At 39.6% G+C, this 25,429-nt stretch overlaps 1 protein-coding gene across 3 annotated transcripts in view; it reads left to right on the plus strand.

The window, feature by feature from the left end:
- The window catches only part of spop (speckle type BTB/POZ protein), a 44,585-nt gene extending 19,384 nt beyond the window's left edge, over positions 1-25,201 (plus strand). For all 3 annotated transcript variants that reach the window (XM_008113514.3, XM_008113515.3, XM_003222634.4), the window contains exons 2-10: positions 11,463-11,610; positions 12,825-12,946; positions 14,979-15,130; positions 15,267-15,394; positions 17,162-17,339; positions 18,135-18,190; positions 19,014-19,136; positions 22,796-22,938; positions 23,824-25,201. In XM_008113514.3, the coding sequence (XP_008111721.1) occupies positions 11,533-11,610; positions 12,825-12,946; positions 14,979-15,130; positions 15,267-15,394; positions 17,162-17,339; positions 18,135-18,190; positions 19,014-19,136; positions 22,796-22,938; positions 23,824-23,968 (1,125 nt within the window). In that variant the 5' untranslated portion in view covers positions 11,463-11,532 and the 3' untranslated portion in view covers positions 23,969-25,201. The remainder of the gene's footprint in view (positions 1-11,462; positions 11,611-12,824; positions 12,947-14,978; positions 15,131-15,266; positions 15,395-17,161; positions 17,340-18,134; positions 18,191-19,013; positions 19,137-22,795; positions 22,939-23,823) is intronic.
- The last annotated feature ends 228 nt before the right edge of the window (positions 25,202-25,429 follow it).

Consider the following 25,429-nt stretch of genomic DNA (forward strand, 5'->3'; position numbering starts at 1 on the left):
TGGCCAGTCTAACAAATCTCTGCTTTTTTAAAACTTGATAGAAGTAGCTGGTGAGGTAAGCATATATTGCTCTCCCCCTCATAGAATCATAAGAATTCGAAGAGACCACAAGACCATGCAGTCCAACCCCCTGTCGTGCAGGAACACACAATCAAAGTACTCCCTTTTCTCTTATTTCTTTTCCCCCCTGAATCTTTAACGATCATCCCAATACTGATGCTGTTAAAAAACTTTCAACTAAACAGAAAATGGAAACCAAAAGAAGGGTCATGGCTGGTATAAAAAGACTTTTGTAGAAAGGAGTTTCTTTGTCAGAGGCTTTGTTCACTGAGGAATGCTTATGTAGTGCCAAATCTATTTTTTCGATTTCTCTGATGGGTGTCAGGGGAAAGATCCGGAGGGGAAAGTTTTTTCCCCTGAATTTGTTGGGATTTTGTGTGTGTGTGTGTGTGTGTGTGTGTGTGTTTTTGATCTGGAGGTCTTGTGTGGTCTGCAAAAAAATACTCTTGCCACTTATCAGAACTGTTCCTTTTCAGGGCTCTAGGAATATGGTTGTCCTTCTTGGGCCTATTGAAAAAGCACTTTTGTTCTGAAAAGCCTGGGGTTCCACTAAACATGCTGATGTCTTCAAGTTGTCAGTTTTTTTATGGAGACCTTGTGAATTCCATAGGGTTTTTTTCCTTAGGCAAGAAATATTCAGAGGTGGTTTGCCAAGGGGCAGTGGTTTGAGTGTTGGACTGTAACTCTGTAAACCAGGTTTTGAAAGCCATTGGGTGACACTCTCCCAGAGGAGCAACAGCCCCTGTCTTGTCTCTTATCTATTCAGGCAGCTTTTCAAAAAGTTTGAGTTTGTAATAACCTATAATCTGTTTAACTTCCTCTTCAGATGGATTATACCGCTGTTGAGTATGATTTTAATTATGTCTGTAAGCAGTTTTGAATGGTCAGAAATGGAGATATGATGTTGTTGACTGAATTAAAACCTTGACTTGAAAAATTGTGCTTTCACTTGGGAGCTTTCGTGGGGTTTTTTTGCCGAAGGCAGCCCAGTTTAATACCAAATTGTGGCAGCTGATAAAGAGACTGTAGTTAACCAGCATCTGCTTATGTGGTCTTCTTTGATCTTGCATAAATTGTGTTAGTTGAAAAGAGAACCAATAATATGGTGAAATGAATCCTACTTCATTGCTTCAATATTCCTGCTTCACCTTAATACCATGCTAAACACTCTATTTGAGAGGCAGATGCTGTGTTGCCACAAGTTTTCAAGAAGGGTGGTATTTCAGACATGCAGGAGCAGAGTGCTGTCTGGAGAACAGGTTTTGTCTGCTCTTTTTATCTTATTGATTGGCATTTTAAAATGTTCACTTAAAAAAACCTTGTTCTGTTTTTATTATCAAGCTGCCTGGGGTGTTATATGCAAGAAGGCAGGATAAAAAACTGAGGGAGAAAAGAGTCCACTTCTTTTCATTGCTTCTCCCTGTGTTGGCAAAAGAAACTTCAACTACTGTTTATTATTTGTCAGCATGTATTTTCCCCTTAGTGATGCTAGCATCTTCTCTATGGGAGCAAACAGAACTTTGGACAGGACTGGGAATGCACAAAGGCTTTGAGAAAGGTGTTTGATGAACAGCTTGGACACCAAGTGGTTGTTTTCAGAAAACGTTCACACAAGGGGACAGATAGGAAGGTATACATTCACATGCAGAACCACAGGAATTGAAAAGAGTAGAAAACCAAACTACCTTGCCACCCGCCTGTGTAAACTGCCTTATCCCATACTCTGTCAGTATGCAGGCTCTATGGAAAGAAAGCCTATCTCTTGATGTCTGCAGAAATTTGGAGTTGGCTCAAAGTTAAAATGGAGCAACCTGTACTTTGTGCATAACTGCCAAACTTGTTCCCTCGCCAATTAAAGTACAATGTTCTGTAAAAGTCTTAAGAGATTGCTCAGTGGAAGCAATTGTCTTTCTCAGTGCCTTAATTTGACAGCAGTGTCTTGAAACCTGAGCTCCTGGGTACCTATCTGTGAAGAATGTAAGAATGAAAACTTCCCCATGTGCACTGGGAGGGGGAAAGATAGGCCAAAGATGCTGACTGTGGAACTGCCTAGAATTTAACTTTTAATCTTTTCTCTCTGCTGTGTTGAATGTATTAGACACCAACATGGAAAACAAATAAAATGGACACAGTGCTGAGGAAAACAAGATTTTTGCACACTTTGCCTGTATAACTTCCAGGTGGAGTCAGTGCCATTGCCAATAAAACCAAAATTGTTGTGAAATCACTTCCTGTTTTGTTAAATATTGCTGTTGGAAGGTTTTTGGTAGAACAAAATGGCTTACGGTGGTTTAACAATTTTATGACCATACAGTATTTTTGTTAAAACATCCCCTGGTTTTTTTTAAGAGAAGGACCTAGATTTCTGTGTCAGGGATCACTAAAAAGAGCTTGAGAGCTGCACATTCGTCACCCTCAAATTACAGGATCTTAATTAGGGAGATACAGTAAGATAGCTGCATACATTTAGGATATATTAGTCTACTTTATTCCACCCATTTAAGAACACAGTGTTATCTTGTTTGATCAGACCATTTTACTTCAACCTCTGGTAGCTAAATTCATTTAGAAAATCACAGGCTGGTTCTGATTATGAAAGCCACGATTTTCAGCATCTGGCAATCAGATGCATATTGTTTTTGAACATCAAAGTCCCCTTTAGCATTCATACCTAATAGCTGTTAATAGCTCTCTGTGTCTGTGAGTACAGTAGGGGAAAGAGATGACATAGTAGATAAATTCACTTCCTATCCCAGCCTTTTCCAACATGGCACATTCCAGATGTGTTGAACTGCAGTGCCCACAGTGTTCCCTGCCTGGGAATGATCAAACTGCAGTTCAACACATCTGATGATCACCTGGTTATGGATGCTCTGATGCTTCTCCCTCAGCAGTGCACAAAGTAGTGGGAGCAGGGTGCATTTTGTGGTTATCTATTTACTGTCCCCTTCCCATTATCTGCTGTTCTCTCCCATTGTTTCCAGTGATAAGGATATAATAATACAACATCAGGGCTTTCATAGCCACTCTCACACACATCCCTTCACCTTCTGGATCTGAAGCTGTGTCTAGCTCATCTCCTTTCTTCATGTGATGTTGGTTTTCTGAAAGTGGAGGAGCAACAGCAATTGATTTTCTATTCTTCTTTGAAAGCAAGCTCTGACAGAAGGCCTACTATTGGAGAGCGGGAGAGCCACAAAATCTTGTGTCTCCTTGGATGCTCTTCCAGGTCCTATATGATGGCACCTTCATATAACTAAAAACCTATCTCGGCTGATAGCCAGTCATGCATTATCTGACACATTTCTCTTCTCGATATTTGAACCATTTATTTTCTAAACTAACACCCCCCAGTGTACTTTATAAGGGGGATGCTGTATCCGCCTGATCGTTTTGTTTCTCTTTTCTGTGTCTTCACTAGTTTCACATTCAAAATAATAATCAGGGTTATTTTTATGATTCAGCTACCTATGTATGCATGGATGGCTGTGATTACACATTTTCTGTTCATCTAATCTTTTCTACAGCTTCTCATATTTAAAAGTTTTACCACTTTGCTTGATTTCCTGCATCTCTTCTTATAGTATTTAAATAACTTATTTCTGCTTTTTATAGTTTCAGTTTTGCAATTGTTCCATCAGATAATTTCTTGGCTTGTCTTAATGTCAGTTCTCATTTGATTTGAGAGGCTACATACTCTTTAATTCTTCATGTGGGCAGTAATTCAAATTATGTGACTTTTGCTTTATCTGGCTACTTTCCGATTTAACCACACTGGCATCTTTTTTAAAAAAGTGCCTTTCCCTTTCTGTGATTAGCATTGTGGTAAATAACTTCCAAGCTTTCTGCTGTGATCTGATCCTCTTAATTATATCTTTCAGTTTTCTTTTACCTTATCAGCTTGCTGTTGGCTTCTTGACTTTGTGCCAAGGCACAGTTGTTTCTGTGTAGAAATACTGTTTCTTACATGAACTGAAATTATATTTACCCAACTTATTGAAGAGTACATGAAGTCACTTGATATTGTTAAACAGAACCATCTCTATGATTTATCACTATTTAGTGTTTTGATCTTCCAAGCAATACTATATCCTGAATATTACATACTCTGCATGATCAAATTGCCTCCAAGTCAGCTTATACCTATAATGAAATATAACAAAACAAGGACATGTATTCTTTTTTTTCTAGCTTATATTGAACAGCCTTATAGGATTTTCTGCAGCCAAGATATAGAAAGCTTTTTATGCCTTATTTGAAAAGTAGTACCTCTTTTGAAAGACTGGGTGCTCCAAGCCCAGAGAAGGCCTCTCTCTGGATCCCACAATGTCAAAGGTTTTTTTTTTGGTGGTTGTTCCAAAACTATGGAATTTCTTCCACAGGATACCTTTTTTCATCCACAAGTAAACCTTGTCATTTAAACAAACTCATGGTAATTAGCTGGTTATGGCTGAAAGGGGCAGTATAACCTGTAGTTTTATAGTTACGTTTTTTCAGTGCTTTTAGATTTTAAGATGGAGTGTTTTAATAGAATCGCCTAGACTGGAATCCTTTATTAGATTTAGGCTAGACTCCCATATGTGTAAGCATCATAGTTGTGATGCTACACAGCAATTGACAGCAGGATTGTATCAGTTGCTTCTTAGTACTTACTGGAAAGCAGCTGCTGTGATCAGCAGAGGTCTGTTCCCTTGTTACACAAGCAGCAGCTGACTGCTGTTTCCATCCCCTTCCTGAGAAATTGCTTGTGTGACAAACAGAATCATGGTTCTTTTCACACTGTATATTGTGCTGAAGATTGCTCACACAAGGGAAGTTGTGATGGAAATGTCTGCTGCCTTCTGATTGATAGGAGAACAGACCCCTTCTGATCACAATGGCTGCTGCCTAGTTAGTAATTGGAGTTCTTTCATGGTCCATATGTGGTCCCTAAACTAAGGCCTACATAAGGTTTGTAAACACATAATGGTCACAAGTGCATGCCTAAAGGTTTCTGATTTATAACTGCTAAAGAGGATTCTGGATATGGTTAATTGTTTAGCAACAGGTCTTTAATTATAGTTTGTTTAAAATTGTATTGTAACCTAACCTAGATCCAATGTTAGGAGAAAGGCTGAATATAAATTATTTAAATAATTAGATACATAAATAATCAAACAATCAAAAATCAACGTAATATTCCAAGGTCCTATATGTCAGCAGCATGTTCTTTAGAAGCCGAATAGACTTGATTTCACTTTTTCTTGTCTTGCCATATTTTGTCACCTTTCGGCTGCATTGCAGTAGATGACCATGTATTTAAGAAAGGGAAATGAACCAGCAGGGAAGAATTCAGAGGAGACCATCTGTGCCAATGCTAGGCTATGATCTGTGTTCAGGGCTGGAACTATTAACAGGAGACCAGCTGTCAATTTGCAAAGAAAGCAAAACAAAACAAACACGAACAAAGCCAGCATACAAATAGGGAATTATTCTGTTGGCCAGAAGAGTTATCAATCCATATAGTGGAGCATCAGTTTGGGTAGGGAAATTTCCAGGTGCCTAGATTTCTAACAGCCAGATGTTCATTCTAACAGTTTGTACTTGACTTTCGGAGCCTGTGCCTCTTGTCTACTAATGAGGCACAATGGTCTGTTGGCAAATGATTGTAAAACCTGACTTGAGTCACACCTTAATTTTTTTTTTCATCACATTGTGGGGCTGGTTCCTTCCATATAAGTAAACATCCTGCTCTTTATGTCAGCTTGCTGTCATGCTCCTTCCATGTGGAGCTTTCTTCATATAACGTATTGTCCTTGTAGCTGAGCAGAACTGTACTGAATCAGACCAAATACCTGTCTGGTCAATGCTCTGCTTCTGCAACTGACATCAAGTTGCATCTGGAAAACTCACAAAAGAATGATATGAGCAAAACAGTGCCACACTTTTTATGTTCTCCAAGAACTGGCACTGGCACTGAAAATAGCAATGTGACCTATAGCCACTGATAGTCTCCATGGATTTTTCTAATTCCATTTTATAGTCATCCAGTTGGTATTGAAAGATGTACAGCTGTTATACAGGAGATAATGTATGTCTGATCCCATCTTAAAGACATTCAAATTGGCTACTGTCAGTCCTGGAAGAAATGAAGGATTGTGATGTTGACTGTAGGAGTCAAGTCATCAAGAAATGATAGCTATTAGGATAGGGAGAAGGAGGCAAGGATATAATGCCAAGTCTTGGAAGACCTGTTTTGTGTAAGCTGCCCACTCCTTAAGATTCCCCTAGAAATACATCCCAGACCTTTCACTGTTGTTGTAAAACTGGAACCATTGAAAGGGATTTTGAGTCTTATATCAACAATCATTATGTTCTCTTTTCCACTTTTCCTCGGTCTGCATTAAAATGCACCACAGAATTTTCCAGAAATTTCTTTCTCTTTTCTTGTTGTTTTAAATGTAAGTTATTCAGATCTGACTTTTTTAAAAAGTGTTCTTGGCTCTGATAGCATTATACCATGTGTAGCACTGAAATTGAATACTCCTGAGCTTGTGCAGAGTTCCATTTCCTCTCCACTGATTGAAAGCTTCCACAGACCTTGTGTCAAAGGGATATGTAAAAGACTGGAATGTTGCTGCTTGCGAAGAGTCCTACACAGCAGGAATCAAATTAATGGCTCATTCCAAGTAGTAATTTGATGCCCTGGCATGGCAATGTGTGAAATCGTCTTTTCAGAGGGAGAAGAAGCGTGGCGGGTAATCTCTCTGTGCCAGGCTAATCTCAATATCTGCTGTGTTTCTGAAAGCTTTGTTGCCTTTTGAAAAATCTATTTAATTTTCTCTTGACGATTCAGAACTCTGTTGATAATGCTCTTATCAGCTTGCTTTAAGCCAGACGTGTATGGTATGTGCAGATTTGTCTGTTTATGATGGAATTTTTAACACCTTTTGTTGGTTACTTCTAACTTGTCTTTGCACATTGCACATTGCAAGTGGGGGAGACCACCCCTTCCTCACATTTTTAGTGAGGCTATTTTTATGCAGGTAATGTAGGTAAGCAATTGACAAGATTCATTTTTATGCAAATATTTTCCTCTTATATCTTTAAATGCATCATATACAAAAAAAATCATCTGGAGCTTCCCTGATAGGTTCATCCCCCATTCATTCCAGCAGCCCCCATCCCATCTTTATTGCTAGATTGTTGTAGTTAAAGCTGTTTATAATGCAGGAGTTGAATTAGTGGATGAAAGACAATGAATTCTGACCTGGGAGTCCTGACTGGAAGACCCATTCCAATTCTGAGGCTCCATCTCTTGCCTTGCAGTAAAGAACCCACTATAGTTTCCTTTCTGTAAGACGGAGATGACTGTAATTCAGAAGTTGTTTTAAAAAGGAGCATAACAAGCACTACTATGGTATGTGTAAATAGAAAAATATTCTTTAAAATGAGTTAATTGTGCAAATTGGGTAGTATAACAACTCCATGTTTAGTGATATGAGGGACTGAGGTTTTTCTTTTTTCTTTTTACAGTGACCCATCTCTAGACATAGACAACTTGTTTTGCATGAGGCTGCACTACTTTTGAGGTTTCTGGGACATCTGGACCTAGTGTTATCTTTAGATATTCCAGTAGCATCTGTATTCAGGAGCACCTTTTACTAGTTTTAGCTGGCTTGCTAGCAGTGGCCCTATATAAAGAAACAATCTGGCTTCTGTTGTCTGTTTGCTTGGTACATCTAGGCTAAATTACTGCAATGCAGTCTGTGTGGGGTGTCAGTCAAGGCAGTTTGGAAAGTGCCTTTGGTTCAAAATGTGGCTGCCAAAGAGTGGGAGTGAAGACGCATCACTTATCTTAAACTGATTTCATGGATTATCAGTTTGTTTCCAGGCTGAGGTTAAATGGTTGTATTGACTTTGAAACCCCCGTCTGGTCTAAAATCATACAGGTTTCTGTGATCAGCCATCTTCAAGTATACTCATAGTCTGAACATTCCTTTTAAACTTACATTACTCTTAACTATATTATTTTGATTAATTTAATTCTCTTGTGTTAAAATTGTATTTAGATGTCTAGACTATAATTGCTTTGAAAAATTGGTTATGAAATATGATGATGGTGATGAACTTTAATAGATGGCTGCTCACTCTCATATCTTCCCTGTGTATGTTTGTATGTATGTATGTATGTATGTATGTGTATATATATATATATATATGTGTGTGTGTGTGTCTGTGTGTGTGTGTGTGTGTGTATAATTTAGGGATGTTCCAATATTTATGCAGCACTTTTCTCAGCCATAACAGATCTCATAACAGCTCACAGTAATAAAATTAGACTTATCGGCAAATGATGTTGACCTCAAACTAAGATAGAGAGCAGATGGCATGGTGAACTTTGTTAGTAGTAGCTCTTTCTCAGGTAGGTGGATAATTGTGTAGAAATGCTAAGGAAAATATGTGTTGACCATCCCTTCCTATGGACCAACAATGGTCACAGACATCACATCCCAGCGATGGCTGAGCTGTGATCCTTCCGATGTTGTTGGGACTCTAGCTCTCATTGACCTTGGCCACCCTGGCCTACTAACATCTACAGAACCAGAGAGGCTACTGCCTTGAGGAAGTGGATGTTTAGCCTTTAATATATTTTCTGTTTCTAAAGTCCATGTTGCTTTGTAAAAGTGACATGAACAAAAATAGACCAATCCATTTTTGTCCATGTGGAGTATGCTCACAAGAGTTACTGGGATTGTGTGCATTATTCCATCTCTACTTCTGCTGCATTAGCCTCCAAAAAAATTCTTCAAAACAATTTAGGCAATTTGAAAATAATGGTCTCAAAGGTGTGGAGGAAACTTCATGAACAGGGATTTAAAATGGAATCTCCTGCATCCTTGTCTAGAATTGCAGTAAGTGTGTAGCCTGTTTATATGACTATTAGGAGCAAGGTGGCAATGGAAAAAAATGTCTGGATTAGAAGACCTGTCCTGGAGAGATGACACTTGCCAACAGATATATTGACTCAGTCTACTGCAAAGTGGAATAAATAGATTGTGTACACTTGCCCAGTTGGTGTACACAAAAGATAAAACTGCTCAACAAAGATATTGCTGCCTTCCTCAGGCTGAAGCTTTTTCAGCAGTAACATTGATCCTATTGTCATCCTTTTTTGATGCTGAGAGGTATAAGGGGAAGCAAATGTCATATTCGGTGTGATGCTTGTATATTTGTTATTTAAGAAGATTGTGTCAGTTTTCCCACTTACAATGGATAAAGGATGTGTTCATATCTTGAGAGCCATGCATGGTAGGAAGCATCTGCAAATTGTATTGGAAAAGGTAATGGAAGCCTGAAATGCATATGTCAGTTTTGATGAGAGAGGTCTGATGGGTTTGAGGTTGAGTTCCAAAAGTGTTGCTTTTCCTCCTCCTCCCCAATTCCAGTTCTGTGGAAACATCTGTTTATCCTTAGCTCCTCTCTCACACTTCTGCTGTTAGTGGCAGTTTTGTTGTGTGTTGTTGTTGTTTTAAAAAACCTCAGATTCTGAAGGGCGATTTGATGCATATATTTTGCCATCTTCTGGCACTCAAGTGTGTTAGGGAGTCACTGGGGATGGCAAGCTAGCGTGCCACTCCCCTAGGACCCTGCCTTTTAGCTGTGTGTCTTTGAATGGGCAGGCAATATCTAGTTCTGCCAGTATGGTAAGATGATGATGTCTGCTGTGTTGTTTGTGTGCATGTGTGTTTTGTGATGGACGGCTTGTGGCAAACAAAGTGATTCACATTTCTTTTTAATCTGAGCTGATTGTGCACAAGTGGTTGGTGGGTTGTTCTGACTATAGCTTTGAGAAGCAAAACAATAAGATATAGAAATTCAGACTTGCTCCTTGCAACTGCTTGTTGTTTGGGGAAAGTACCAGTTATCTCTAAACAAACAACTATATGATCTACCCTTCTGGTACCATGTGCATCTTGCTTTCCACAGACAACCATGTTGCTCCTGTACAGGGTTGTGCTAGGAAAAGGAGTGAAGGATTGTGTGCAATGCCAGCAGGCCTCTGTTACTCACAAAGTGAATGTTGCTATCGCTTGAGCTGAATTTCCATCTCTGTACATTGTGGCAGCCTTTATCTAGTTATCCTTTCTCCTTTTGGTCAGTTGCCTGTGGTGAAATTCAGAATGTAATCTCCTTGGGGTGGATTCCTCTTTCCTTTTCTGTAGTTCATTCTGTAGAATGCAACTTATGGAAACTAGTTATGCTACTGACTAAGTATGTTAGTCAGGTCTTCTGAAGAAATAATAGTCTTTCAATTTGTTGTGCTACAAAATATGCAGTATCATAGATAAGAGGAGCAGGAGCAAGAGAAGCCTTACGTTTTGGCTGAGTCACATTGCCCAAAGCAAACTGGAGTGTTAGCAAAGGATTTTTTGGTCACACAGTAGAGTCATCGTAGGATTGCATCTCATCTGCCTGGGCTACAATGCATCCATCCTCCATTAAGAGCAATGTACTGGGCTGCCAATGATTGCACCCACGTTCTGATGCTGAAGCTGCAGTTATGGTTCATTAGGCCCTGGTTCTGCTTGTGATGCAACTGCTAAATTTTATTCTGTATTTAATAAAAATGGGACTAGAGTGCATAATAAAGCAGCTGCCATATGTGTACAAAATGGAGACAGACCTCATATCCACTTCCAACAATCCCGCAAGATGTGTTTGCAATGCTTATCACCCCACAGACAGCTGTAAGGGTTGTCGTTCAACCCATCTTAAGGTACAGGAAGATGTTGTGGTTTAACTTTGAGTAGTTACTTTGTAGATACTTACTGGGGTGTGTATTTTCTACTTAGTTCGTGTTTCTGCTGTTGTACGCTCTTCGGCAGTGACAGCTGCATTTACGTTGCATGAGTTAATGGCGGTTTGTAAACAGCTTCAGGATTCACTTGGATTCAGATCCCATCTCAGCAATAGACTTGTGACCTTCGTTATATCTCTAATTCTGTTCTCCGTTCCCCACTGTAAAGAGGGAGTCATTATAACCTACAGTGGTGGCACTAACTTGAATAGTAAAGACTGTAGTAAATTTCTTTTCCTCATTGTTTAAATATTGTAAAGAAATAAGCATCAGAAGGTTCATAATCAGTTACAGAGTTTAGAAAATCTCAAGTGCATCACAATTGAATTTATGAATCATCAGTCAAATCCTGTCAAAATTTTGTTGAGGCTAACTGTTACCCTCACAAAACATACATCATACAAAATGTGCATTGGGCTCAAAAAACACAGAAGATCAAACAGGTGTTTTTTTTAAAAAAAATATGTAAAATCGTCTTCAGAAACTTGCTATTCCTTTGAAATGTAACAGAATTGCTGAATTTTTTAAGATGCACACCTTACCCTGTCTTTTTTCCAACCAGGCTGAAGATTGCACAACTAGATTTTTTAAACTAACTTGTGGAATCCTGTCTGAAATCTTCCAAACTGGCAATGTCAAGGGTACCGAGTCCTCCTCCTCCGGCAGAGATGTCAAGTGGACCTGTTGCAGAGAGCTGGTGTTACACTCAAGTAAGTCTGTGGTTTAGATCTTTTTCTTGGCATTCTTTTATCAGTGAATAGAATGTATCTTGATAGTAGTTTTAATACTGGGAACATTAAGTGTGCCTGCTTGAGCTGCTTTGACCCCAAGCACCTGTCTAGCAGCCTGTCATATTCAGGCTAGGATACTGAGGTCTTCTCAAACCACCAGTGAATCTAAAATCCTAGACTTAGGGATACACTTATTATCCTGGAGGGATTCCATACAGTCCTAAGTTGTACAAAGTATGAAATGTGGCCCTTATTCTTTATATATATATATATATTTCTTGATCAAAACCAGCCTTGGAATGGGCAATATAGCAGCCTAAACCATTCATATGGAACTACATGCTTGATCCTGTAAAAGACAAGCATTTTCAAGTCTTTATGTTTTGGAGAAAAAGGAAAAAGATTTAACACTATTCTTGCATTTAAATCATAGAACCCATACTGCTACTTTTTAGCTAGATAGTGCCCCATGTCCTCAAATGCAATAACCTTATTCCATCTGCTTAATCCATCCAATTAGATAATTTTGGTAGTGCCTCCAAAGCGCATTTGAAGTGAGGCTCTTGCATGCCTTTAAGGGAAGACAGCTTTATGTTTTGTTGGGGAGCCTGAAAGACTGCCATTCTCCATGCACATAATGGGTTATGAGGATTGTTTAGCATTGTAAACAGGAAGGGTGCTCTTACCCAGTCTTAAAAACAGAGGTCAAAGTAATAAATGAAAAAAAATGTAATGGAGGCACGAGGCTACATTTTCCCATTGCAAGAATCCAGCAGTTTAATCCTGAGAATGCCAGCATTAATTTAAAAAATAAAGTTGAGATCGCATGAATGTAAATAGGATTCTCAGGTCTCCCTTGAGGTGAATCAGGCCATAGGTTTTCTTCCTTTACTTCGGTTAAGAACATAAGACTCACAGTCTAAAGGTTTCCATTCACCTCTGTGTGTGAAGGACAAGCAAGATGCCAAAACTCTTGGATGTCTTACCACTTTTTTTAAGGATGAAGAAATTTTTAAGATGGCATCACTATCAACCGTTTCTTAATAAGAAAGATATCCCCCACTTTGTACAAAAATATTTATTTGATGAGCAGCATTAATAGGATTCTTTGTGTTTCAGTCTTTGAGTCTTTCAATAATTTTATTCTTCATACATGTATTTCTGGGCCTCCCTCCTCCCCCCTTTTTTTACAGATTAAAGTGGTCAAATTTTCCTACATGTGGACCATCAACAATTTCAGCTTTTGCCGGGAGGAAATGGGTGAGGTCATCAAAAGTTCAACATTTTCATCAGGAGCTAATGATAAATTGAAATGGTAAGGACCATTGCCCAATAAATTCTTGTCCAGAATGCACAGTGGGAAATGACATGAAACATTTTGACTTGACTTCATATGGTTCGTTAAATTGTGGCTAAGCTATACACTCACTAGAAACCTTGGACAATGTGTTGATCCTAAATTTCAATACTTACTTCAGTAAAATGGCAAAATAGTGACTGGGGCAGATACTGGATAGATACGATTGTTTTCAGATTGGGCATGGAATAACAATCTTCCTTAAGGGAAATAGTACCTTCCATCAAAGGGGGCACTGTAGGTCCGAGTTGCCAGCATGCTTTATGTTGTCATGTCATTAATGATACCTGTGTCGCCCAATGTATCTTACTCATCCAAAATAGGACTCAGATATCCTATAGAAGCAGTTGCCAGGTCCATTTATTTATTTCCAATATTTCTACCCCGCGCTTCTCACCCAAAGGGACTCAGGGCGGCATTTCTGCTAACAGCCGCCAAATGTCACAAATAAAAAATCAAAGCACAGGCACACATTGTAAAGAACAATAACTTATAAAGGTGTAAACCAGTTAGCCAAGCCACATACTATACAGCAGTCCTTCTTAGGCTGTCTGATGTGGCAGAATGGCAATTTCTACAGTTGTTTGTTTCTGTCCTGGAAACTAACCAGTTTGTGGTTATTTTCTAGGACAGAAGGGCAGCAGTGCTGTAGATAAAACAAACATATGCATAGTAGTTAGTTTCAACAGAGAACCAGTTATTTTCTGACCACCACAAGGTAGTAGCTAGAAATCCTGAATATGAGTAAAATGCCTGAGTGAAAAATCCTGAAGGAAATCCTTTCCGGTTTAGGATCTTTTTGAAGTATGCCATTACAGCATGAGTGTCAAACTCATTTTCATCTAGGGCCATGTCAGTTTTATAGTTGCCTTCAAAGGACCATTGAATCCATGGATGGAGAATCTGTGGATTTGTACTTTTTTTTTTTACTCAGTTGGATCCCTAGGTGTTATTGAGCAACAACTCCCCCTTCCTTTTGATGATCCATCATGTGGACTGGGAATAATGGAAATTGTAACCCAACAGCACTTGTGGCTCTGAGGTTGAGGAAAGGTTATGTCGTGTTCCAGGGCTCTCGCCCGATAATGAAACCAGAGCTTAACCAAACAAACCCAGGACGTGCCAAAACCAATTCACTTGAACGAACTTAACTACTGAGTCTTTTCAAGGCCTGACTACAGAACAGAAAAACAGCACACAGTTGAGGTAATACAAAACAAAGTCCCATGTTCCAAAGGCAGAATCTTTAGTCAAGGTTTCAAAATTAAGTCAGATAAGCAAGGTAAAACTGAAGTTCAAAGTCCAAAAGTACACACCGGTATTCAAGTCCATGAATTAAGCCAGGAAGTCAGTCCAGAGTTCAGGTACAAATTTTCAAGGTATAACAGGTATAGAGGAAGATTCAAGATAGGATCACAATAACAAAGTCTAGGTATCAAGACCCAACCCAGGGGTCACATCCAAGAAACAGATCCCATAATTCAATGTTACTGTTCTCAAAGAGCAAACTTGGGATTACTACAATGCGTTCTACTTGGGTTTGCTTTTGAAGACGGCCCGGAAGCTTCAATTAGTACGATTAGCCAGATGTATAACTGAAGTGGCGTACGGGGAACATATCACTCCTTTGTTACGCCAGCTCCACTGGCTGCCAATATGCTACCGAGCCCAATTCAAAGTGCTGGTCTTGACCTATAAAGCCCTAAACATTCTGGTCCAACTTACCTGTCCGAATGTATCTAGCCACATAAAATGAGATGGAAGACCAAATTTGGCTAGCGGGCCTTGAGTTTGACACATGTGTATTACAGAATGCAGTTTGTTGCTCCATGCAAGACAAATGGTTGCCTATCATGAATGGGAGAATTCATGATGAATTCATCATGGAAGAAAGATGGGCCTTCTGAAAAAAATTACCACTAGTTTCACTGGAACTGTGTGCATGATTGCATCAGGAGAATAAAATGTGATATTTTTTTTGTTTCTTCAGGTGTTTGCGTGTGAATCCAAAGGGCTTGGATGAAGAGAGTAAAGACTACCTTTCACTTTACCTGTTACTAGTCAGCTGTCCAAAGAGTGAAGTTCGAGCCAAATTCAAGTTTTCCATCCTGAATGCAAAAGGAGAAGAAACAAAGGCAATGGGTATGCCTAGTTGGTGGGTAGGTGCTTGTGTTTATTTTCCAAACATGAGCAGAAGAGAAGTTAAGGCTCCAGGTATTGCTTGTCCTGGTTTTTTTTCCCTTTCTGTTTAAAATTTCTGCCATTCATATGTTCTCAGAGAGTCAGCGAGCCTATCGGTTTGTGCAAGGCAAAGACTGGGGTTTCAAGAAATTCATTAGAAGAGACTTTCTCTTGGATGAAGCCAATGGACTTCTTCCTGATGACAAACTCACTCTCTTCTGTGAGGTAAGTGGTTCAAAATCTTTTTCTGCTTGAAGCAATGTGCATGAGGATGCTTCTGCCATCTTATGTAGGTCTGTTTATTCACATGGGGTGTTATTGTAGACTTGTCATTGGTGGACCTCTGGATCGTCTCCTTGCTTGAATAACTTGCTATATGGTCCATCTTGCATGCTTTAGTTCTCTGGAGTTACTAAAAAAGTGAGTTTTTTTAGTTGTAGTTGTTTGTGACATTCTGTCAGATGAGTCGTCAGAAGAGGAAATGGGGAAGTAAGTGCAGAATGTAGAAAAGTTACCTTTTTTGGACTAAATGTTCCAGGATTCCCCAGTCAGCATGGCCCCTGGCTGAACTGTATGGAAGATTCTGGCAGTTGTGGTCCGGAAAGTAGTTTCCAAGCTCTGAAGTATGTAGACCAGCAGTGCTTAGTGAATCAGTTTTAAAAATACAAAGAAAACATTTTCTGACAGAAGCCTATGAATCTGTGAAACCAGGAGTGAGATGAAAACGTGTGCTGTTTATTGCTGATGGTTAGGGTTTTTTCCTCCCATTTAGGTAGGTGTACCATATGTTCAACTGACCTTTTTCCTCCTCCTTGGCCACAGGTACCTCCAGTTGTGTTTCTATTTAGCAGCAATGGTGCTTGGGTTTTTCTTTCTTTTTATTTTTTTCTAAAGTTTTTTGGCACTGCTGAGGCTCTCTGGAGACTGGGTAACTTTTGTAAGTTGAGAGAGTCTTGTGTGGGTGTCTCTTTCCTTTAAAACTTGAAACTGCTCTAGAAGTTTGAGTTTGTGTGGCTCTAAAAATCAATTTACTTTCTGTTATGACTTCTTTCTCTAAAAATGTAAAAACATAAGCTGATTTTGTCTAAAAATGCAACAACATAGGCTGACTATTGGTCATGATTGGACCTGATTTTATTAGCCATCTTCTTATCCTTGCATGGTGTACATTTTTTTCAGGCTGGTAAGCTTGAGCCTGCCAGCTAGGCTACATAGGGATCCTCAAGGCACCCGTTTCTAGAAAGAGCCAGTTGCTGCATCAAAGAAGTAAGAGCCAGGTTCTTCACATTCCATGGGTGCAGTGCAGTATTGAGAACAGATGGCAGTGGCTTTAGGATAATTTAATATATTAAAAACATTTATGATTGTAGAGGTACTGAGCACAGTCTAGCCAGAATGACACACTTTTTAAATGCTATTGATTTTTGAAGGTGGAGATTGGAGCACATCTGTAATATTTCCAGTGAAATATTTATGGCCAGAGTGCTTAATTTGGGCTGTATCTTTTCTTAAGTATTTATTTTGGTTCAAGCTCATATAAGTAATCCCTCGTAAACTTTTTAAAAGCAGTGGGTTTCTTAGCTAAATTTTCAGAGCAAGCTTACAAATAAAACCGAAGAGGAGGATACATTCTAATTCTAATAGAAGGTATGTGTGTATGTGTATTACACCATCCATATCAAATTGCTCTTCTAATTTAATTACGCCAACCTGGCATTCCTCACTACCCCAGTATCTTGGTTGTAGGGTTGGATGGTCGCCTTTTTAATCCCATGGGGCGAATATATGCAAATTCCTTATTCCATCCAAGTGTGTGGGTGTACACAGGCTTTCTTTTCTGTGCATTTCTGTGTCTTTCTTTCAAAAAAGGTCTGAATCACTGACTGAGAAAATCCATGGGGATTTGTTGCTGCATTTTGTTTTGCTTTATGCTTTTAGGTTCACTGCTAATCCTACTTTTGTAGAGATGCTGACCCTTGTGCTTCCTTGCAGGTGAGTGTAGTACAGGACTCTGTCAATATCTCCGGCCAGAACTCCATGAATATGGTGAAGGTGCCTGAATGCCGCTTGGCTGATGAGTTGGGAGGCCTCTGGGAAAATTCTCGCTTCACGGACTGCTGCCTATGTGTGGCAGGCCAGGAGTTCCAGGCTCACAAAGCCATATTAGCAGGTCGGTAACTTCTCAGGCAGGAGGATTAGCAGGATGACGGTTGGAGAGGTCAATGACAGACTGAGTGCCTTCATGTGTCTTCTACAGGTTGTCTTTAAAGGGTGCCAAATGGCAAATTTTTAAAAAGGGAACAACTGATTCCAGGAAGAGGATGGGGGGGACATTGGGGAAACAATAGAAAATTAAACATTAGGGTACGGGAGAAAAGAGTCCCAAATGTATCATTGCATTATTGGCTTCAGAATGCAGCTTTCTGGTGTTGTTTTTTTAAAACTGCATTTCTAGCTCTTATGGATGCAAAGTTATATTTGAAAGTTTATAATGACTGAATGTTGAAACTAAAAAAAGCTAGATAGGTTGTTTTTTTTTAAAAAAAAATTGTTAATTGTTGGGGACCAATTTGGTGCTTTGGTTGTTTTTTGCTCTGCCATGGCTATCAAACCTGCATGTAGCTTGAGAAGAAATATTAAGGATATGATATATAGCAAATGAATGGACTGTACCTTACTTAAATAAGGTGTGATTTTCAGAGACCCTTTCACATGAATGATTGTGGCAGATGTGATACGAAATTAGTTTTGAACTGGTTTACTTTTTTAATGCAACATGTTGATATATCTTACTCATGAACCTTCTATCAATGTTTACTTTTCCCTTTTATGTTGGTACTTGTATCTGCAGGTACTGATTACATGTGCCAGTTTCTCTCTGGAGAGGAAGGGTTATATCTCCTCATGGTTTTAATTGCATTTCTGTTTTTTTATCCCCCCCCTTCCCATCCACCTCTGGCCACAGCACGTTCTCCAGTTTTCAGTGCTATGTTTGAACATGAAATGGAAGAGAGTAAAAAAGTAAGTGAACAGAGAAGACAGCTTTCAAGTTGTAGTCCTGTTTATTGTATACAAGGGGAAATGTTGAGGGAATGAAACAATTCTTGCTAGGCTCAAATAGTAGCGTAAAAGGATTTCAGAGTTTGGATCTCCACCTTCAAAGATGTGGCTGAAGCACAAGGACTCAAAACAGAAATTATATCTGTGGGTTGGCATGTCCAATCTGATGGGGCATTTTGCGCTGGGAGCAGGAAAAAGAGAGTTAGCTTAATGAACTGGATTTCGAATAGTTAGATCTTCAAAGTGGCTATGGAATCAACCCTGCTAATGAAATGCAACATGGTTGTAAGTGAAACAAGAAATTGATTCAAGCCCCTGTTCCACTATGAAGCTTACTGGTTGGTGTCTTTGCTTCAGGGAAGATTGTTACATTTCTACCTTACAGATTTGTGGGGAAAATACACCTGAAACATAGGCATCTTCTAAATGGCCCTGATTTTTTCAGACTGGGCAAGAAAGAAAATTGGCATATGAGCAAATCTAAACCATTTGGAAAGTACCTGTTGTGCCATTTGAGATTATGATTATATAACTATAGCACTTATTACTTCTACCTGCCTGAGGGAGAAGCAAACCAGAGGTATGGGGGGAGGGGGGAGGGGGGGATTTCAATACACTGTTTCCTGCAGCAAAAAAAAAAAAAATCTGTGCTGGCTCCTAAATATTTCTCTTTTCTTCCAATAGTTACTCTTGGTCTCAAGAGAGAGATTTGGGCCTTGAGGGGGCCAGCTGGATATGTTGATTGAATGTTGTAAGAATAATTTCAATCTTCCATCCATTGCAGAATCGAGTAGAAATCAATGACGTGGAACCGGAAGTTTTTAAAGAAATGATGTGCTTCATTTACACGGGGAAGGCACCCAATCTTGATAAAATGGCTGACGATTTGCTTGCAGCTGCTGACAAGGTATACAAGAAGCATGGCAGCCCAGCTTGTCTCTTTTTTGTCTATTAAAAAAGGTGGGGAAAAAACCACATTGGGAGACTCTGATATCGGCATGTTTTCATCTTTATTAAACACCTGAGCTAGTTTTCTTTATTTAATATCCTTCAAATGTTTTGAATTATAGTTGCGATCAGTCCTAGGCAATATGGTCCAAGATTATGGCAGTTTTTGTATTATATCTGAAGCCCCAATTTAGGTGAAAAGTATATATATGATAATGGTGATGGTGATTATATTAATGATGTTATTTCCCCTTTAACTACAAACTGAAACAGATTGGGCAAAAAATGGAAAGCAATTAGGATCTGCCTCCTCTTCCAAATCTCATCTTATTTGGAAATCTGTTGAATATGACAGCCATAAACAGAATAAATAAGAACAGAATAAATACTGGCAGGTTAAAACATAAATTAGGGTCTTTGATATTTCACAAGCACATTATCTGTTTTACTCCTTACTCTATATTGCTAACATCAGAACACAGAAAGAAAATGTGAATTCTTATCTGTGAAAACAGGGTTCTAGGAATTGGTTATGTTTTGACTTCTAGTGAGTTCTGATCAATTAGAGAACAGGATTCAGGATTTTCAGACTGGCCAAGTTCCACAAAGAAATGAAACAGTGGCAAGGTTCTGGCAGGGGCAAAGAATAACATTGGGGAGGATGGGCTTTTAGGAATTTGAATTGTTTTTCTAGCTCTAGTTTAATTTGCCATCAAAATAAACAGTCAGAAAGCCCTTGTGATTTGAGATATATGTTTGCAGAGAGAAGAAATCAATAGTGAATTTCAGATGGAAAACCTCAGTAGAGACGCCTTTTAAAATGTTCTAGTAGAAATTTATCACTTTCCAATTGGAATGTGAATTCTCCCCTACATTTCCACAACCTGTTGCTTCTCCCACCATCCAGCCATTTGGCAGGTGCCAAGTGAATCTATCTATTTAAAGGTCTGGGTTGTGGCAAGTACTGTGCAACAGAAGCAGTTCTAGTTGCCCACCTATTTGTAAGGCAGTAAAATTGAGGGAGCTTTTCATTGTTTGGGGGTGCCAGGGGTGATTTTTAAATATCTGCCTTCTCTAAATGTCCCTGTGTGACCTTTTAAAAACAGAAAGCAAAATCTTTTATGATAGCACATAAAACTTCTTAATATTTACCCGAGACGCTTAGAAACAGCTTGTTTTGTCTTTCTTGCAGTCTCTTAGGGGAAAATACATCATTATACTATAAGCAAAACATATTACAAATCCAAAACCCTGGAGACCTGCCATTGGCCTCTTAGGTGAAGATATGTTTAGCGAGTTAGACTTTGCCCTTCAGAGGTATTGTTGAGGAGGATGGAAAATATACATTGTTAAACTAGAAGGACCAGAAACCATGTGGAAGCCGCTTTCTTGTCATTTTATATTCATTGTGCCCAAGCTTTTAAAGTTCTGCAAATAGAATAAATTATACAGGTTACTGTATATGATCATGGATAAGCCTAGATTTTTTTTGTCAAAAAATTGACCCCATAGACCTGTATTGACTTACCTAATGTTGGGACCAAAAGAGTGTCAGTACTCTTTTGGTCCCAACAGCATCTTAACTTTTTATTTTTTTAAAAAGAACCATCCCCTTCTCTGCGTAGAGTAGCAAAAGGCAAGAGCTTATTCTGTTCCCACCTCTAAAGAAGCACTGTCTCCACCTATACTTTCTCCATCACAGTGCCACATCTTGCTATCTATATACACATAATAAAAGTGAAAATATGTATGTGTGTATGTGGCTGGGGTGTCCACTTCCACAGACAGGCTCCCACTTCCACAAATAGCTATAGGTCCTATGATGCAGGAGACACCAATGGCCCTCCCTCCAATGACATTGCAAGTTATAGCGAACACAACAAACATGTCCAAGAGACCTGCCAATGTCCTCCACAAACACCATACTGCCCACCACCCAAGTGAAGGCTTTCATCCAGGGACCATTTCATCCTAGATTTTATGTGTTTCCTCCACCACAGACATCCCAGTGTTCCTTACTCTCTCCATTGGTGTGGAATTTGCATGATCCCGCCCACTGCCTCTCCCATAACCCTTTCCTACTCATCTATAATGCACAGCAAACAGAGCAGAATTGATCAGAAACTGAACATACTGGAAGGGTTTGAGGAACTGATTCAACTTGATGGAAGTTGTAGTTCACCCTGCATCAAGACAGAGTACTGTGATGCACCCACCCACCCACCCACCAGCAATGGACCTGGACCAAATTTGGCACACAGATCCCCCATGACAAATGAAAAATACTGGAGGCCTTTGGGGGGAATTCACCTTGATTTATAGGAGTTGTAGCTCACATCCAGAGAGCACTGTAAGCCCAAAGAACAATGGATCTGGACCAAACTTGGCACGTATACCCAATATGCCCAAATTTGAATACTGGTGGGTTTTGGGAGGAATTGCCCTTGACATTTGGGAGTTGTAGGTACTGGGATTTAAAGTTCACCAGAAATCAAAGAGCACTCTGAACCCCACCAAAGATGGCCCTGGACCTACCTTGCATACAGGCAGAGCTTGTGGGGGATTGACTTTGGATCTGGGGGTTGTAGTTCTCCCTTATCCAGAGAGCACTGAACCCAGCTGATGACAGATCTGAACAAAACTTGACACACACAGCCCTGGTGACCAACATAACATACTGGAGGGTTTTTTTTGGGGGGGGGGGGGGGCATCAGCATGGGAGTTGTAGTTCACCTTGCATCCAGAGATTTTTATCAAACTTAACAAAACAAACAATGTCTTTTTCAAATAACCCGAGCACTGCAGGGTCCCCAAGCTAGTTTATGAATAAATCAGAGGAGAAATGACAGTGGCTATGGGTGACATGTCCTCTGAAGTGGCATTAGCCCTTTCCCCTCTCCACGGGATGATCCTTGACTTATCTATGAGTAGAATCAAATCCCTATTTTTGGCCCTAGAACCTGTCCTTGACTAATACTTAAGGTCAACCTATATATGAGTATGTATAGTAATTAGTTACCATTTTGCACAATTCTGCTTCTGTGAGTGAGGTTTGGCGTTGATTCTGAACAGTTTAGTAGAAAGGGGGCTAGTGTCCCTAGTTTTCCCGTCCCCAACCAGAATATGTTGTAGGTATTGTCTGAGGAGTTTGTCGTATCATTAGGTGAACAACACCAGCAGATACCAAGAACAGATCTAGTATTGTGCCCTCATGCATGCTTCTATGTCATTTCACTTTAATTTTGTGCATTAGGAGACTTCTATAATTGTGGGTGCAGAATGTTTTGCATTTAGGTTTGAGCAGACTCATTGAAAACCCAATGGGACTTCACTTAGTCACAGCAAATTAAGTCTCATTGAATTCAGTGGGAGTATTTTAACCCTGGCTAAATCTGCATTTATTCCACAGTGTTTTGTTGCTGATGCACAGTTTTGTAGAGAATTTGGAATGATTCGGCAGAGTATATGCACAGAGATGTTATTGGAATAAAAGATGCAGCCAGGGGGAGCAGGCAGTCACATATGCAAAACAGTGTGAATAACACAATAAAAATTACCTGACTGTGGAGAAGGCTCTAAATTTCAGCTTCTTTTTATCTCTTAATTGATTGATTGCAGTATGCTCTGGAACGCTTGAAGGTGATGTGCGAGGATGCCCTGTGCAGCAACTTATCTGTAGAAAATGCAGCAGAAATTCTAATCTTGGCTGATCTACACAGTGCTGACCAGTTAAAAACTCAAGCAGTTGACTTCATAAACTAGTAAGTAGATCTTCCTTTTTTCTTTGTCCCAGAGTGGTGGAAGTCTGGCCTGCAGAGAGTGCCCTACAACATTTCACTGTAAATTAGGTCCAATGACTCCTTATCACAAACTCAAATTAGCCCACCAAAAAAGATATGACCTCTTACATTCGAAGGGCAGGTACCTGCATCTTCCTTTCCAAAAACCAATTGTTTTCTCTCATTTTAACTGTGCCTTCACATCAGTGGAGAGTGCACCTCAGCTGCTCCTTTCTTTTGCCTTCATGCTAGAAAGAGACATTGTTTTCATAAGGGGTATGGAAAAACTGCCTATTGGAAAGGACAGTGAGAGTTGCATTCATGTTCATTTTCTCAAGCATTCCACTGGGAATTAGCAAGCCCTGCAGGAGCAATGAAATGCCAAGCACTTGCACACTAGCAACAGTTTTTAAAAAATTCTGCAGAGCATCCTCTTTGTGATGATTGCTATGTTTGTTTAAGAACTACTTGAGTTCTAACCATTTTCATGCCCGACTGATGAGTAGTAAGTACAATGCATGGATATTTGATTGAGTCAGAGAATATAATATCTGGAACAGTTTTGATTTTTTTTTAGGTAAATGTGATTGCCTACTCACCATCACACTGTTGAAAAACACCCTACAAAAGGCTGTAATTCTTGGGATGGCACAGAGGAGTCATCCATTTTCTTTGGTTCTCCCACAGGCCAGCCATTATATGGCAGGACCACGTTCCAAATTCTAGTAGGCTAATGATAAAAATATTTAAATAAGATGCCCAAGTGGAAAAAACTGTTTGTGAGTGAACTTCGTTTGGATGATTTTGCATTGCATGTTCATTCCAAACAAGGAATCAGCTTTTTAAATTGTTGTCATTTGTTTTCAGTCACGCTTCCGATGTCATGGAGACGTCAGGATGGAAGTCAATGGTAGTGTCTCACCCTCATTTGGTGGCTGAAGCGTACCGCTCGTTGGCCTCTGCGCAGTGTCCCTTTCTGGGGCCCCCACGCAAGCGACTGAAGCAATCCTAAACCCTGGACCCCATCGCACAACCCCACGCGTGTTTGTGTGTGTGTATTTTTTTAAATGGAAGTAGCAATGGAAGCCATTGCTTCTCCAACCTTGATCACCAGGTAGACGATGCAACCTGTGGAGCTTTTTACTCTGTTGTGGGGCTGGGGTGGGAGGGGAGGGGAAAAGAGACTGCTTTGAGATATGCAGACTTTTAAAAGAGAACAACAAATGGCACCAAGTAAACTTGGGGGCAAATTAGGGAGGGTGGACTTTGGGTAAAGGGGACTGTTCAGCCTAATATATCCCTGTTGCTGCATTGTCTGTGTGTTTCCCTTGGACTTGGCTGAGTCAAGAACTTAAGGGGGTTGGCCAGGCGCCGGCCCAAGACAACAGATCCCAACGATGATGAATGGAATTTAAGGCAAAAGAGAGAGAGAGAAATAGAGACAAAACATGGCCTCTGCATTTGACAGCAGAGAACAAGAAGATAGACATGCTTGGAGTGTGCTCTTTTCATCTTTGGAAGTGATGTTTGAGGAATAGAAGAAACTGAATTTGCCTTCGTGAAACAGAGTCCATGAATGGGACCGTTAGTGGGATTTTACGTCGAGACTTTTGCAAGATGAAGAGGCCTAGGCATCTTGAAATCCTTGCATTTGCCATCCAGCTGTGATATGGTGATTGCTCTCTCTTGCTAGCACTCTTACATGGTGCAAAAAGAAAAAGAAAAAAAAATCTCTTTTACAAAATGGCAACTTCCTAGAAGTCAAGAGCGGACTGATAGAGAAAAATATTCTCTGGCGAAGACATGGATAAGATGGAGGCAGCCATGATCAGCCTTCAGGAACTGTTGGGATTATGTTCTCGACTTGGAAATTGCTATCTATGAACAATGGTTACCTGTTTAGATATTGTGGGAATTTTGTTCCTCTGGTACCTCTTAAATTGCTCTAGTTTTGTTCCCCTTTAACTCCTGTGATTCCTTCATACCCTTGACTCTTCTGGTTTTTTTTTTTAAAAAAAGAAAATTTATTGTTCATGAGCACTGTGTCAAAGGTTTCTTGTCCTGAGTTGCTAAAACAATTCTTATTGAGTGTTTGTACCCAATCTACTGGTTTGTAGAAGGTCTGGTCCTGTTTCATTCTAAGCCAGTTTTCTTTTTTAGAAAAAAAAACCCCAAAATAGCTGGTAAAGCTTTTCTTTTTTCCCTTTTATTTTCTTTGGAAATATAATTACTCTTTTGTACTGTGTGTTATTCTGTCTTGTCTTCATGGGTTTTCTTTCTGTTTTTTAAAAAGAAACACAAATGCTTCCTGGTTCAGATTTGATTGTATGTGTGTGCTTTATTGATGTTGTTATGTCTTTTGCAATCAAGGAATTATAATAGCTGTCACTAAGACCCCTTGGATTAATATATCAGTAAGATCTATTTCAATTTAAACTGGCTGGCATCCCTGGAGTTTATCAAGGAAAGTTAA

This window comes from Anolis carolinensis, chromosome 6, assembly GCF_035594765.1.
Source record: "Anolis carolinensis isolate JA03-04 chromosome 6, rAnoCar3.1.pri, whole genome shotgun sequence".
Classification (NCBI taxonomy): Eukaryota; Metazoa; Chordata; class Lepidosauria; order Squamata; family Dactyloidae; genus Anolis; species Anolis carolinensis.